Raw genomic sequence first — 14,282 nt, forward strand, 5'->3', positions numbered from 1 at the left:
CTCCCGGCGGCAACGGGGGCAGGCATGGATGGTTGAGGATTGTGGCCGGCTAGGGCGGCCATATTACTGAGACTTGCGAATTTGCTTGAACTTCTGAACTCCCTTCGCTGCGGACTCATTGCTTATTTGAGAAGCGTAACGCATCATGGCTCTGCGCTACCACCCTCGTCTAAGCACAAGACTTAGTCGCGCTTCTTGGCGAGGCTGGGGTTGGGGATCTTGATGAAGCAGTCGTCCTCAGCGTAGAGGTGCTCCATGCCAAGGATGTAGCTCCAGGCACCGACGCACATACCGAACGCGGCGCCGGTGTTGATGACCTGCTTGTGCGAAATCATGAAGCCGACCGCGAGGAAGAGGAAGTAGAGCCAGACAAAGGTGAAGAGCACGGTGAGGCCGACGTTAATGCGCCACGTAACGGGCCACATGACAAGCGAGAGTAGGAACCAGACGAGGAGGTACAGGCCGAGCGCCGTGTTGTAGTCGGCCGCGTCGGGGTAGCCCGCAGAAGCACCGGCAATGGGGTAGAGGACGATCGCGAGAGAGATGTAGAAGAGACCGTACATGCCGAAGGCGGCAGTGCCGAAGTTGGAACCCTGCTGGTAGTGCCAGAAGCAAGAGATGAGCATGCCGAGACCACCAACTGCCGCCACTTGTCCGATGAGCATGGCCAACGACTGGACACCCTGGACGCCGTAGATCATGAGACCGACGAGAAGCGTCGTCGTTCCGAGAGAGAAGTAACCTAAGCGTTAGCGCAGCCTTGCTGAAACTGAGAGACAGCCCCCACGACTCACCCAGAGGGCCGGGGTTGGCAAGCTTCGGAGGAGGAGCGTACTGGAAGTCGTCGGTGAGAGCCTGCGTCATTGTGGGAGAGACTACAGTGGGCGCTTAAGATGAAGAAGTAAGTGTCGCTAGTTACCCCGGAGTGGTGCTGCAGGAGGTTGTGGTCTGGCGAGGCCGGCTGGTCGTTCGTGGAGCTGGGGGGGACGAGGGGCTTGGTGATACCTGCGAGGATCATAATTTATACGTCTTCATCATTGACCCGGGGGCGTGGGGTGGTTGGGGAGACTGGCCCCCACGACCTCTGAGCGTGCGCTGCACACACCGAAGAGTCAGTGCTGGCGCCCCCGCCAGAGCGCAGCGCAAGGGCAGAGGAGGAGCTCCAGAAGTGGCTGGGGGACAGGAGCACGAGCGGCAGAGGACCAGTCACAACTCCACTCTCTCGCTCATCGTCTGTTCATTGAACTGTCCTGCGGCTCACCTGCAGGAGCCTGCACAGGAGCGCGAGGAACAACAAAGCTCCAGGAGTTCCAGGAGCGGCAGCAGGGGACGGACATTAGGCGTTCCTCGACTCCTTACCGTTCCTGCCGCTCGAGCTGGCCGAACGCAGGTTGGGAGGCCGGGGGCTGCCAATCATCTCCCCGGTCCTGCGCCGACCTCGGGAGATCGGTTGGAAGAAACCTGGTTGGAAACTAGGGCGTTCCGTTGGTCATGCGCACGCAGGCATTCTAATCTGTTACGCAGGCTAGGAGCCGTGGAACGCAACCCGACGAGCCCTCGACCCGACCGGGCAAACAGGACTTTGCGTACCTTAGTCATGTCCTCAGCTTTGGAGGGACAGACAGCCCGGAAAGTTCAGAGGTCCATCAGGCATCTGGTCGCACACCCGACAAGCCCGACACGGGTTCACGCGCACACACTTGTTCATAGGCTCACTCTTCGATTGGCATTGGCGACATTGGGGAAGAAGGGGCGCAGTCCTTCCGAAGAGGCGAAGGCGTTGGGGCCCACAATGGGCCTGTGTGTGGTCGAAGGGACTGGAGGCGGTAGGGCTTGCAGGTTGTAGGGAGAGGTGAGGGTGTCGGAGGCACCGTGAGCAAACAGGGCACAGGGGCAGTGGGTCGGTCGAAGACATGAGGCGGCGAGAGGCGGCCCGGCGGCTATGGCACCGCGTCCAAACTCTAAAGCAGGCACCTGGGGCAGGCTGGGGTATTTAGCGAGGTCGTGTGCCTGGTTTCGCTGAGGTTTCTTCATCTGTCCGATTCACGCTTGTGTTGCGTTCGGTCGACGTTCGTAAACACGGCAACGTGCCAAGCCATGCCTGGTTGTTGCCGCGGCAGTAAATTGATCGAGACCTAGCGTGAATTGCACAGCTTGCGCACCGGGCAGCTGCGTCGGGTTGTCGGGATTGCGGGCTGCGACTCAGCCGACATGGGGCTGCTCACGTCAACAACCATGACAATGCAGAGCGTGCACACGGCCATGGTTGAGGGAGGGCCACGGGCGAGCGGGAGAGCACCTTCACAGCTCCAACGAGTGTGTGCGCTCGCAGCTATCGTCCCAGGGTGATTCGTCGCCAGAGCTCAGCGCGAGGATAACGAACGGCAGGGCCATTGGATCAGTCTCCCACCTGCCTGACCCTAGATTCCAATCAGCGAAAAAAACGGGCCTTTGCCACTCGATACACGCCGTGCCTGGACGGCCGACGCGGCTACGGCCTGGTATCACCTGCCGCACGAAGCCGCAATCTGCAATATGGCGTAAGACCATCTGCAATTTCGACGCAGGTCGTCAAGACCACCGACGCAGTTGTGCCCGTCGGGAGAGGATGTCGGACTACGCTGTCGGAGTCGGCCTCGTGGGTCAGGCCATATCCATAACGTTCAGGATGCAATTGCGACGTTGGTCATGTCAACGGTTTGGTCATATCCGCGAACGGGGACAGGCGCCAAGCGTCTATTGACGCGCGGTGCGTCGTGCACACACTCGGAACACGGCGTGCTCTAAGCATAAACTGTCGTGGATCGTGTCATATCAGTTGGCTCGGACAGCGTTCTGTGCGTTCCGCTCGTTCCGTGCAAGTGGTCATGTCCTCGGCGATAGACACGCTCGCAGCCTGAAGCAGCCCAATGCAAGCGACCAATGACCCATGCCAGCGTATCAACTGTGTTCACGGTAAGGCAGGACTTGACAAACGACCTGAACAGAGGGCGAAAACGACGAACCAAGCATCGCGTAACACTTGCTGCCGAAAATAGCTGGGGGATGCGAAATCAGCGCCAAGCCGACGGGTGTTGTGGCTGGCTCCCTAGGTCGCCCGGTCGCCCCGGCCGGTCGCCCGGTGGGCCGGTGAAGGTGGATCCCGGTAGCTTGACCATAAGCAAGGACAGTGCGCACAGGCTTCGGCTAGATACTCCGGCTCATTCGTGCAGCAAGATGTGGGGGATCTTGAGGCATGAGGCGGGGGGTGAGGCTGCGGCTCAAGGTAGCTTCTGCAAGCGCCATAGCAGGCACTCACAGCGAAGACTAAGGTTTGATTCACGCCTCCGCTGTCGGAGATGGGGCGAGGGAATGAAAACGCAAGCCATGTCCTGATCGTCGCGTGCCAAGGCGGTGGGCTGCAGTGTGGCACTGAGGCCCCGACCCGGAACGTTTGCTGATCATATCCAAAGTGGGGGAAGGTGGACCCAGATCGACCGTGACCTCCCGGCGGCAACGCTTCCCATACAGTGGCCCGAGAAGACGCCTGCAAGCCTCTCTAGGAAGGCTGCGATATGCGCCGACGCATCCCGCTACCCCTCCTGGTGTTATTCCAAGCGAGGTCACGAGATCGAGGGGCCGCATACCGGAGCCGTGTCAACTTAGCCAAAGATGCCAAGCAATGTCACCCACCATGGGCGAGCACTGCAGTGCTGCTGCAGGAGACACAACACCCAATCATCCTCCACCCACATGACCCGTTCCGGACGCCTCAACCTTTGGCACCCGAATGGCATGAGCTTGGACCACCATGTGGCAACATCGACTTTGCCGAAGGGCATCATGAGGATCAGGCAGAAACCGAGACCCCACCGACGTTGTGTTTCAAGATCTGAGGACATGTCGAACCAAGGTCTGACCACTGTTCATTTGGCTGGGTGGCGAGGTGGGCGAGCAAAGCTGTCATGAGTTGGTGCGCGAGGCTATGTCGGTGGGGTCGAGGGGTGATCGGTAGGGAAGGCGCGGCCAGTGCCTGTCGTCGGTGGGCAGTGGTGGCTCATGTCGACTGTCCGTCCAGTGGCGGGGAAGGCGGTCATGTGGTCAATGTGCAAGTGAATGAGATTGAGTGAACGAATGCAAGAAGACAAGATTCTGGCGAGACAGGATGCAGAAGGGAGAAGAAAAGCTGCTCCGGTGACGTTGGCAGTGTTGCAGATAAAGACAGAGAGGCTTATCATTCGACGCTATCGACACTATCTGCTATCAGCTCCCAGTTTAGACGGCATATCTGCAATGAGGAGGCGGTCCAATCCACGCGAACTGGCCTATCTCGTTTACGGGTCATGTTCTGTCCATTGTGGCAGGTGCATGTCCGCATTTGCTGCAGATACGCAAGGGATCTGGAAGCGAGGATTGCGCACTGGTCCCAGATCTCCGGCACGGGGGGTCTGTTCAGAATTCAGTGAGCTTGGGCCCGGGCTTCGCGTGCGGCACGCGTGATCCCAACATTTTTCATGTCGCGGTCGCCCAAAGATCAGTCACGTCCAACCAGATGGTCAGACGAGGACCGCCAACATGAGATCTGATCGAAGGCGTGTGGAAGATGGTCGTATGAGGAGCCAGACACACGTTCGTGGGAGCGAGCGAGACCGATGTCGACGCAGAGCTAGGGACGAAAATAGACCACCGAGATCGGGTGGCAAACGGCGGTGGAAGGTCACGGTCGACGGTCATGACCGGACGAAATACTCCCGGCATCCAGCTAGCCTCTTGCGTCACTGGCTGACTGACCGTCCGGCCAGCTCCCAGACGCATGGCGCGTAGTGAAGACGTCCTTCCTCCTCTCTGCCAACCAGACACATCCGGCATCCTCGACCGCCCGTCAAGATGCTCTCCAAGCTCGCGCCGTTGGGCATGCTCGCCCTCGGCGTCATGGCATCCAAGGAGTTCACTCCTGTGGACATGCTCAGCACTCCTCGCCCACAGGCGCCCGTCGTTGCGCCAAACGGCGGCAGTGCCATCTCCGTCGTGGATCAATGGGAGGAGAAGTCCAACACGTAAGTCCTGCTAGTACGCATGGGCATTGGTGCAAGCGCAAACAGGGGCGAGACAGGTGCAGGGTGCTCATGTCTATCTTTGGGCGCACTAGATGGGCCAAGTGGGGGATCGAGCGTATCGCTAACCGTCAGGATGAGCCGCACCGTCTATCTGACCGAGACCAAAGAGAAGGCCAAGCCGCGCAAGCTGTTTGCTGCGACCCCGGGCAGCGCGTCCGAGCTTATCTGGCTGTCTGACACCACGGTCGCTTATCTGAACGGCACGACGATGCACCACTTCTCGATCAAGCACGACCCAATCAGGACGATGCACCTCCTAGATCTGCCCAAGGGCACGGAGCCCAGTGCGCTGACGTATGAGCCCGAGAGCCACCTGCTCGTCTTCAGCGCAGCTGTCTGGGGCGCCGACTCTTCATTGGAGGAGACCGCCAAGGGCGATAAGAAGTGGGACAACCGCGGAACTTCGGCATACGTCTACGATGACCTGTTCGTGCGCCACTGGGACACCTGGCGCATCCCCGGCCGCGTGTACACCCTCGCGGCGACGGAGCTGCACCGCAAGAAGAAGGATGAGGAGGAGGTCTTTGAGGCCAGCTCGCGCTTCACCAACCTCCTCGCCGGGACCGGGCTGTACAGCCAGGTCGACGCTATTTCGAAGGATCAGTTTTCGGTATCGCCAAAGGAGATCGCGCTCGCGATCAAGCCGACGGACATTGACCCCGCTCTTCACACCAGGCTCGATGTCTACCTCCTGCCGCACAAGGGCGGCAAGGTGACGCAGCTGACGAGCACTGACCACGGTGCTGTTAGCGGCGTCCGCTTCAGCCCCGGCGGTAAGAAGCTCGCCTGGCTCCAGATGGCGCAGGATGGATACGAGTCTGATCGCCGTGTCGTCATGGTGTACACTCCTGGGCTTGTCGGCGGCTCGATCGAGGCGTGGACGCAGAAGTGGGACCGCTCGCCTTCGTACGTCAACTGGGACCTCGACGGTGACTCGCTCTACGTCCTCGCCGAGCACCACGGCAAGGACGTGCCGTACCACCTCGATGCCCCCGGAGCTCTTCCGACCCCGCTGCATTTCCACGGCTCCACCAGCTCCATTACGCAGGTGCGCAAGGACCTTTTCCTCCTGTCCATCAGCTCGTTCACGTCGCCGACCGAGCTCTTCCTCCTCGACCTCGAGGACGAGGCGTACCTCCACTCCGTCGCTCAGGCAGTCGAGGACCACGACCACGGCCGACCTGGCCGCGGCCACGGCGACCCGGACAAGCGTCCTCCCGAGGCGCTGCACCAGCTCACGCACTTTGCGGAGAAGCACATCGGCGGCCGCCTGGACAAGATTGACATCGATGCGCTCTGGTTCCGCGGCGACGAAGACTGGCGCGTCATGGCCTGGGTCCTGAAGCCGCCCGGATACTCAGAGGACGACAGCGCCAAGTGGCCGCTCGCGTTCCTGATCCACGGCGGCCCGCAGGGCGCCTGGACCGAGAGCTGGAGCACGCGCTGGAACCCGGCCGTGTACGCTGCGGCGGGCTATGTCGTTGTCGCCGTCAACCCGACCGGCTCGACGGGCTATGGCCAGGAGTTCACAGACCGCATCGCGCGGCACTGGGGCTCGCGCCCGTTCCGTGACCTGCTGCTCGGCTACCGCGCCGCGCTCGAGCACTACCCCGGCATCGACAAGGAGCGCACCGCAGCCCTGGGCGCCAGCTACGGTGGCTACATGGTCAACTGGATCCAGGGCCACAACGAGTTCGGCTTCAAGGCCCTCGTGTACCACGACGGCATGCTCAGCACGACGACCAGCTATTATGAGACGGAGGAGCTCTGGTTCCCCACTCACGACTTTGGGGGCACTCCGACGAGCGACAGGGACGCGTACGAAGAGTACAACCCGATGAACTATGTGCAGAACTGGCACACGCCACAACTCGTCCTCCAGGGTGGCATGGACTTCCGCCTCCCCGTCACGCAGGCGCTGGGCACTTTCACGGCCCTCCAGGTCCGCGGCGTGCCCAGTCGCCTCGTCTACTTCCCCGACGAGAACCACTGGGTCCTCAAGGCTGCCAACTCGCGTAAGTGGCACCATGAGGTCTTTGCCTGGCTCGACAAGTACGTTGGCAAGGGCAAAAACGGACCCAAAAACGACTCCGCGCCCGAGGAGGCTCAGGAGGAGCCCCAGTTCGTTATTCAGCAGTAGACACAAGAACTTATAAGCATCGATAGCCAGTGTATGCAAATGAAAGAAGAAATTGTCCAGTACACTATCGCTGCATGGGGTCTATACGAAAGCACAAGAATACAGTGGGCGGCGCTACACGAGATTGGCGATTGGACTGATGAATGAATGTGATGATGTGATGTGGTGATTGTGGTGTTGTATTGCTTGCGTGCGTGCGTGCGGGTGTCTATGGCAGTATTTTTGTCGATGTCGATATGGCAAGTTTCGGTTCTTTCAGAGGCAGAGAGACTATGTATGCTTGGAGATTGCAACGGTGCGATGGAAACAGGCAGAAACAGGAAGCAGGGCTGGGCGACGTCGCCTCGTTTGGACGTCGCCGTGGGCGCTACGCGATACAGATCGGAACAGATTCGGAAACTTGTGGTTGGCGGGACGAAACGTCGGTGTGTATGTCGGAGACTAGGACGCCGCGAGTCAGTGCGGATGCGCCGACACGGCGGAGGGCTGCGTCTGCATTTGCGGCGGACCCATGCTTTCGTTGACGCCCGGCTCGTCCATCTTGATGTTGAACATGGACGCCCAGATCTGGACAACGTCAGCTACGGCCGATGGGTCTACTGCGACTAAACCCACCTGAGGCAGAGCCAGGCTCTCCGTGTGGCCGTAGGGACAATTGACCTGTTTCTCGGGTAAAGCCCACGGCTGTAAGAAGGGGCCGGACTCGCGGCGGAGTAGACCTGGCGGGCTGTTGGCCGACCCGGTCGAGCCCTCGCCCATGTGCTGGCGCTCGTGGTCCTCGGCGTTCATCGCACTCGGGAAGGCAGGGACCGAGTGTGGGTCTAACGATAAGCCTGGGAAAATAGGCTGGTCCTGGAGTTGTGGTGTCCCAAGACCGTTGCCGGCACCGCCAGTGCCGTTCGCCGAAGAGTGCGCACCTTGTTGGCTCACAACCCCCAAGCCCGGCGACGTGGCCGCAGCCGCCGTCGCCAGCTTCTCTAACCGAACGAGACCAGTGCAAAGGTCGGACTGGACTGGGTGCAAGATGTTCCAGTTCTGAGTTCGATCTTCGAAGATTGCAATCGCAGACCGGAGGTCGGCAAGGCAGCGTTCGGCAAGGGCGGTTCCGGGCTCGCGGATCGCAAGGAAGGCGCACACGGTACCGGCGTGGAAGGCGCGATACGACATTGTCCACCACGACCACGCAATCGTGGACTTGCTCCGAGCCATAGCGTGGTACGCCTGGAGGATGATGTGAGCAGAACGAGCACAGAGCGACGACGACTCGGGGTACGCCGAGGGGTCCGCTCGCAGGTAGGGACGGTGGAGAATGAGGCTGTTGCTGTCAGCTGTCTGTAGATGGGGTTAATCGGGGCCGGTTGACGTACACAAGAATGAAGGTCTTGACACACAGCGCAAGGGTCTGATTGATGCGGACGCCGGAACGACCTTGGAGCTGGTCGAGGTCTTTTGAGGGGTCGAACTTGATGCCCTCGGGCAGGTGGTCATACCAGTCGAAGATGTCGCGACCGAGTCGGATGGCATCCTCGTACGAGTTGCCGACCACGGTAGGAGGCACGGTGGGCTCCTCAAAGGTGGATGGCGTGAACCAACCCATGAACGCATTGCGCGCGACGAGAGGCGAAACGTGGAAGACACGGTTCAGCAGCTCAACCGATGGCAACGTGAGCTGGAAGAGCGCGGCGTGGAATGTCTCGTCGGTGGTCTCTGGTCCCAGTGCGTTGGAGGGCGGAGGGATCATGGCCTGGACTGCGGAACCCGTCTCCTCGGACAGCGACTCCTCGGTCACGTCTTGTGGCAGGGCACAAGTGTAGTAGTTGATCATGGTCGGTCGACCGAACGAAACGCAGAGAAGCGCGTCGAGGCCAGCCACAGACCACCAGATACGTCGCTTGATCTCCGCCTCCTTCTGGCTAACCTTGGGATCGAGGTGAGTCGGATCGACGTGCAAGCCCATGGCAATGCACTGCCTGACCAGGCTTCCAGTCAGGCCCCAAGAGTCGGCGGCCCTTTCACTGTGGAGCAGGTACACACAAACGAGGAATTGGGACTGCACTGTGGCAATAGTGGGGCTGGACTGGAACGAGCACAGGCGCAGGGCCTGATAAGCGGCAGACAGGTACAGCTCGCTCTGGAGACGGCTGCTAGTCAAGTCGCCCTTATCACTTCGCTGGGAAGTGGACGTGGGCGAACCCTCGTTGCCCTCGCCCATAATCTCGTTGCTGCTCGCTCGGACCATGGAGCCAAGCGCACAGATCATGATGAAAAGGGACAAGTGCGAGAGGGGCTGCGTCTTCTTGTCGGCGGCCGACAAGGCGAAGAATGCGCGGAAGTCGGCCAGAAGATTGCCCTCGTGCCAGGCCTGGAACATGCACCCGATCTCGGTGATGAAGGACTCGTAGAGCAGCTCCGCCTCCTCCGCCGAGGGTAACAAGCCAATGATCTCGTCGATGAAGTTGTCATGGCTCCAGATGGTGGTGAAAGGGTACGTCTTTCGAGTGGACGCGAACCAACCAGTGAAAGCTGCGTCCTCAGGAAGCGTTCCGTCGATCTTCTTGCCATGCACAATCTCACGCAGACGTCTGAACATGGGTTTGCCGGCAGGCGTACCCAGCCAGGTCTTGCGGCCGGCGGGGTCCGAGACGAGCTCTTCACCAGGAAGTGCGTGTGCCGAATAGGGCTCGGTATAATGGTCGCGTCGACCACTAGCCGAGGATGCCGTTGGGGAGAGTTCGGACATACTATGCAGGCTCGGTGCGGTAGGGACCACGGCTCTCCCGGCCACCTCACCCGACTTGAAGCGAGCGTACCGGTCAACTAAGACACGGCGCTTGTCTGCATCGTTGGCTTGAGCTTGGGCCTGGGCTTGCTGCTGTTGTTGTTGTTGAGCAGCCTGTTGAGCAGCCTGTTGAGCAGCCTGTTGAGCAGCCTGCTGAGCGGCCGATGTACGAGGTGGGTGCCGTTGGCGCAATTCGCGGACGACTTGCTCCAATTCCGCGATGCGTCGACGCAATCGGTCCGTTTCGATGACATCTGGGTCGTTCCTATGATATCAGTTTCAGGAAACCTAGATTCGACTTCTTCGAGAGCCTCGGAGCTACTCTTTAATTAAGACTTACGGATCACGAGCCTCGTCCACTTCGTACACGCATGATCCAGTTAGGCCAAGAGCAGTGCATCTTCCGCAAGGACGTTTCCGATCGCACTAATGCATGTTAGTGTTGTTTTGAAGACCGAGGATGGTCTTGATGGGCCAAGGTGCCCTCCACTCACCTTTCGCTTGTGATTGTGACAAGGCACGCAGGACCGGATAGTGCGGTTGCGTTTTCGCTTGCGGTGATCTGGCTTGTTTTCGCCGTCTTCGGGCTGCTGCGGCTGAGCGACGACGGGCTGGCCATTGGTCGGTGGCTCCTCCTTCACTTGAACGCCGCCGGGGTAGCCTGGTGGAACACCATTTGCCCCACTCGTCGGAGGGCGCGAACCGGGGTCTGTCACCGCGGACAGGGGGCCACGCTCGCCGTCTCTCCGCTGTGGCGAGGTTTGGTTGTCATCCCAGACACCTCCCATGTTCATGTAGCCCATGTCTAGTCGGGGTAGATAACCGTTCATTCCTTGCGGCTGGCCTCCGGGATATCCATACCGGGCGTCTCTTCCCATTCCTTCCGCATCGTAACCCATCGGTGGGCCAAGTGGTGCGAACATCGGAGCCTGTTGAAAGCCCCCTTGTCCGGGTGGCGCCCATACACCGCCCCCGACACCTGGAGGATCGGGGGCGGCCTGATAAGATGGGGCCAACCTATTGGTGTAGTCTGCCATGCCAGCGGCGGCCATTGATCGTGCGGACGTCGGTGTGTGGACAGGTGGTCGATTGTGAGGATCGGGTTGCCGTTGTTCGGGCGATACTCCTGTATTGGCGCGGCCGTTGTTGTACATTGGATCAACGAGCCCGCGAGGGTTTACGGGTCGTAGTCTTTAAGTGATTGGTCAAGATGGGTGTCGCGTCGAGAGAGGTAGGGAGGACGGAGGGGAAGGGTTGGTAGGTGGGTGAAGGGTGGAGCGTTGGCCGAAGGTACGGTTGGCCGTCTTGTGATGTCGCGGCGCGGAGTCTGGTGGCAACTTGCCTAGGCGGGATTGGCAACTGTTTGCTTCCCCAGCGTCGGTCGCACAGGTGCTATGCAGTAATCGGAAACCCAAACGTGTTGAAGCGATGCAGCCGAGGTAGGGTAATGGGCGTGTGACGAGGGGGTAGAACGTAGCAGGAACAGTGGTGTGGTGAAGGGAAGTTGTTGGAAGATGCTCTTGACGGTACTTTGGCCGGATGACGGGCCAGGCTAATGTTGGGTCAAGTACCGGAGGATGCGCTGGGGTGTAATGCTAGGACAGAGGATAATTTTGCGGTGTCGGGGGAGGAAGTCAAGCTGTCGAAGCCCTCGTGGGGGCCAGCCAGAGCTGAGATGGGTGTAATGGGTGGGGCTGGATTAAGGTCAGCTAAGCAAACAACGGCGGGTGGTATAGGAGAAGAAGACAAGAGCAGCGATGACGATGAAAATTATGATGTCGGGTGAGGGGAGAGGGAGAGGGGCCGGTCTGGGCATGCGGGGCAGGAGCAGGGGGCAAGGATCATCGACGGTGCGTCAAGGTGGGTAAGGTTGGTGCATGGTCATGATGCAGGCGCGGGGGATGCAGGGCACCAGGGCCCGAACAGGACGATGACAAGGATGACAGCAGGGAGCAAGGGCCCGGGGGCAGGGCCCCAGTAGATTAGAACATGACGGTATCGATGATCTGTGGACCCTTAAAGATTACATCGACACCTGCCCAGTTTGCTGTCCAGCTCCGGGCCTTCCCCCGAGTCCCCGACAACACCACCCCCTCACCCACGAGGAATGACGGCGACGGCCGGACTCGTTCTTTCCAGCCAGGCTCCTTTGGGATTTCGGGTTGCCCAACTCTCATGGCTCCCTCTGACACGCCGCGCGTGCGCAGTCGTACCGGAACAAGCTCTAACTTCCATGCTTGGAGACTGCTCAAAAGACGATCACGGTCCCTCGGTGGGTTCTCCGTGGTCAACGGAACAACCCCGAACAGGTACAGCTAACAGCAGGGAGTCAAGTCGCCACCTGCCCGGGGCCTGGCCTGGATGCTGGGCCTGATGGACACCTGGAGCATGCTCGGCAGCTGTCACCCACCTGGCCTGGGCCACATCCCCCTGCGCCATTGAGATGGAATGCTTGCCCTCAGACGCGTCATCCGTCACGGACTGAATACGTATTCGCTAATGGCCTCCGAGCCCGCAACGAGGAGAGCTAGGAGAGACGCTAGTCGCACGTACGGAGGCGCGGAAGATGGCCGCAACTCAGGCGGCGAGAGCCACTGGCCACGGGGTCCACGGGCCGCTACTCATAAATGACCCTTTGACCCTTTCCTTCCCCGCCTGCCTTCGCTGACTTCACGGTCATGCCTACTACTTGCCCCCCACTGGAACCCGGAACCGACTGCCAAGTCCGTGACCTGCTCGTGTCGAACCGTCCACTCCAACCGTCATGCCCGTCTTAAAATGAGGCACAGCGATGACGGCAACGTTGTAATCCTCTTCAATCGAGCGACTCACCTCTGTCCTTTCCGTTGCTACCGAATCCCTTAGGTTCACGTGGGCCCCGGGGCTCTCTAGTAGTGATGCGGTGACGTTTGTGAGATGTTGTAAATTTGGTCGGGAGCTCTGCCTCTTAGCTCTCAATCCTTGTCCGGATGGGGCTCGGATGTGTCGCGTTGCGAGTGCCGCTGTGAGGGTCGCTTCCGTGGTCTCGGTCGCGCTGTGATTGTAATTTGGGTGGGGTGATGTGAGGGGTAGTGGGCGGGACGACGAGTGATGATGGAAAGTGAGAAAAGACAGAGATGGGACCGAGGAATGATCACTGCCTTTGGTAGTGCTCGGATGAGAGCAAGGCTGTGGCCGGGGAAGACAAGGGTCGAACACTAGCTCTGGGGAAGGATGGGGGAGGGCGCAACTGCCTCTGGCGCAGTTGGCGTAGCTGGCTGGTGAGGGCGCAGTGGGCGCGCTCGGGCGCACACAAGTGACGTGTATGGCGTCGGTCAACTTCTCTCGTCCAGGTAAGGACTGTTGTTACTCCGAACTACTCAGGTGCCAACAATGTACAGAGATACAGACTGCGCAGAGCGGGCAGGTCGTGTGCTCTATCGTGGTCGAATGGAAGCGCTCGCTGACGCTGGGCATGCCTTCCCGCTCGTCATAACCACCTGGCCCTGCAACTAGACCTGACTTTTGCGCCACGCCTTCCATGGCCAGTGCCCAGAGCGCAGCAGGGTCTGCTGCCGATGTCAGGGATCCAACGCAGAGACGACTTTAGGCGCAAGTCGTCTTCCTGCCGGTCGCGCATCTCCGCTGCGCCGCTCCTTGACTCTGCGTACTCTGCCAGACATAGCTGCGCTTCTTGCACTGGTGCTCTCTGGAAAGAGCTGGCTCCACCTGCCCGAGACGGATTTCCGGTCCGGTGACATTCCGCTCCCTGTTCCCCACGACCCCCACCCTTGTCTCCTTGCCTCTGGCAGCTGTTGCACCCACCCATGGCACCCACTTGCCTTAGCTTGGCCTCGTGATATCGCGGCCTCTCAGCATCAATTGAAAGAACATCAATCTTACGAATCTCGCAGAGTGGGTGAGGAGCTTTGGCTCTCATGTCTGGAGCACTATGGAGCACCCAAGCTTCCGAGATCCGGTTCTGGCTCCCAATTCAGCCAACGGTCAACGCCTCGATGCAAATACGCCAGCCCACGACGACCATTGGCACAGATACCAGGGATACCAAAGCCAAGAGCAAGGGCTTGCCACCAGAGAGCACGGAGAGCAAGGGGAGCCCGGAAAGCCTCGTTCAGTGGCTGCGCTGCATCCCCAAGTCCAGACTTGCTCATCGTTCCTGACGCCGTGGCCAATTCCACCAGATGACGTCACAAACCTAAATCCCTGCTGAGGCATCATTCTCGTTGACATAGACAACATCTTAACTGCATCATCTTTTTTTTACAAC

General features: G+C 59.9%; 5 protein-coding genes across 5 annotated transcripts; 1 reads left to right on the forward strand and 4 right to left on the reverse strand.

Annotated features, from left to right (window-relative positions):
- Positions 1 to 182: 182 nt before the first annotated feature.
- A1Q1_00814 (FUN34 transmembrane protein) lies at positions 183 to 864 on the reverse strand (the record flags this gene model as incomplete). Its single annotated transcript, XM_014325714.1, has 2 exons — positions 183 to 742; positions 795 to 864. 2 exons carry the CDS (start codon positions 862 to 864, stop codon positions 183 to 185), a joined length of 630 nt encoding a protein of 209 aa, XP_014181189.1.
- Positions 865 to 1,704: 840 nt separating this feature from the next.
- On the reverse strand, positions 1,705 to 2,034 carry A1Q1_00815 (uncharacterized protein; the record flags this gene model as incomplete). Its single annotated transcript, XM_014325715.1, has 1 exon — positions 1,705 to 2,034. One exon carries the CDS (start codon positions 2,032 to 2,034, stop codon positions 1,705 to 1,707), a length of 330 nt encoding a protein of 109 aa, XP_014181190.1.
- Positions 2,035 to 4,866: 2,832 nt separating this feature from the next.
- Positions 4,867 to 7,236, forward strand: A1Q1_00816 (uncharacterized protein; the record flags this gene model as incomplete). The annotated part of the gene is made up of 2 exons (XM_014325716.1): positions 4,867 to 5,036; positions 5,082 to 7,236. The coding sequence occupies 2 exons, from the start codon at positions 4,867 to 4,869 to the stop codon at positions 7,234 to 7,236; spliced, it is 2,325 nt and encodes a 774-aa protein (XP_014181191.1).
- A 456-nt stretch (positions 7,237 to 7,692) lies between these two features.
- Positions 7,693 to 11,169, reverse strand: A1Q1_00817 (uncharacterized protein; the record flags this gene model as incomplete). Its single annotated transcript, XM_014325717.1, has 5 exons — positions 7,693 to 7,803; positions 7,852 to 8,551; positions 8,604 to 10,280; positions 10,356 to 10,441; positions 10,510 to 11,169. 5 exons carry the CDS (start codon positions 11,167 to 11,169, stop codon positions 7,693 to 7,695), a joined length of 3,234 nt encoding a protein of 1,077 aa, XP_014181192.1.
- Positions 11,170 to 13,944: 2,775 nt separating this feature from the next.
- Positions 13,945 to 14,166, reverse strand: A1Q1_00818 (uncharacterized protein; the record flags this gene model as incomplete). The annotated part of the gene is made up of 1 exon (XM_014325718.1): positions 13,945 to 14,166. The coding sequence occupies one exon, from the start codon at positions 14,164 to 14,166 to the stop codon at positions 13,945 to 13,947; it is 222 nt and encodes a 73-aa protein (XP_014181193.1).
- Between the last annotated feature and the right edge of the window lie 116 nt (positions 14,167 to 14,282).

Source organism: Trichosporon asahii (genome assembly GCF_000293215.1).
Source record: "Trichosporon asahii var. asahii CBS 2479 unplaced genomic scaffold scaffold00035, whole genome shotgun sequence".
Taxonomy (NCBI): domain Eukaryota; kingdom Fungi; phylum Basidiomycota; class Tremellomycetes; order Trichosporonales; family Trichosporonaceae; genus Trichosporon; species Trichosporon asahii.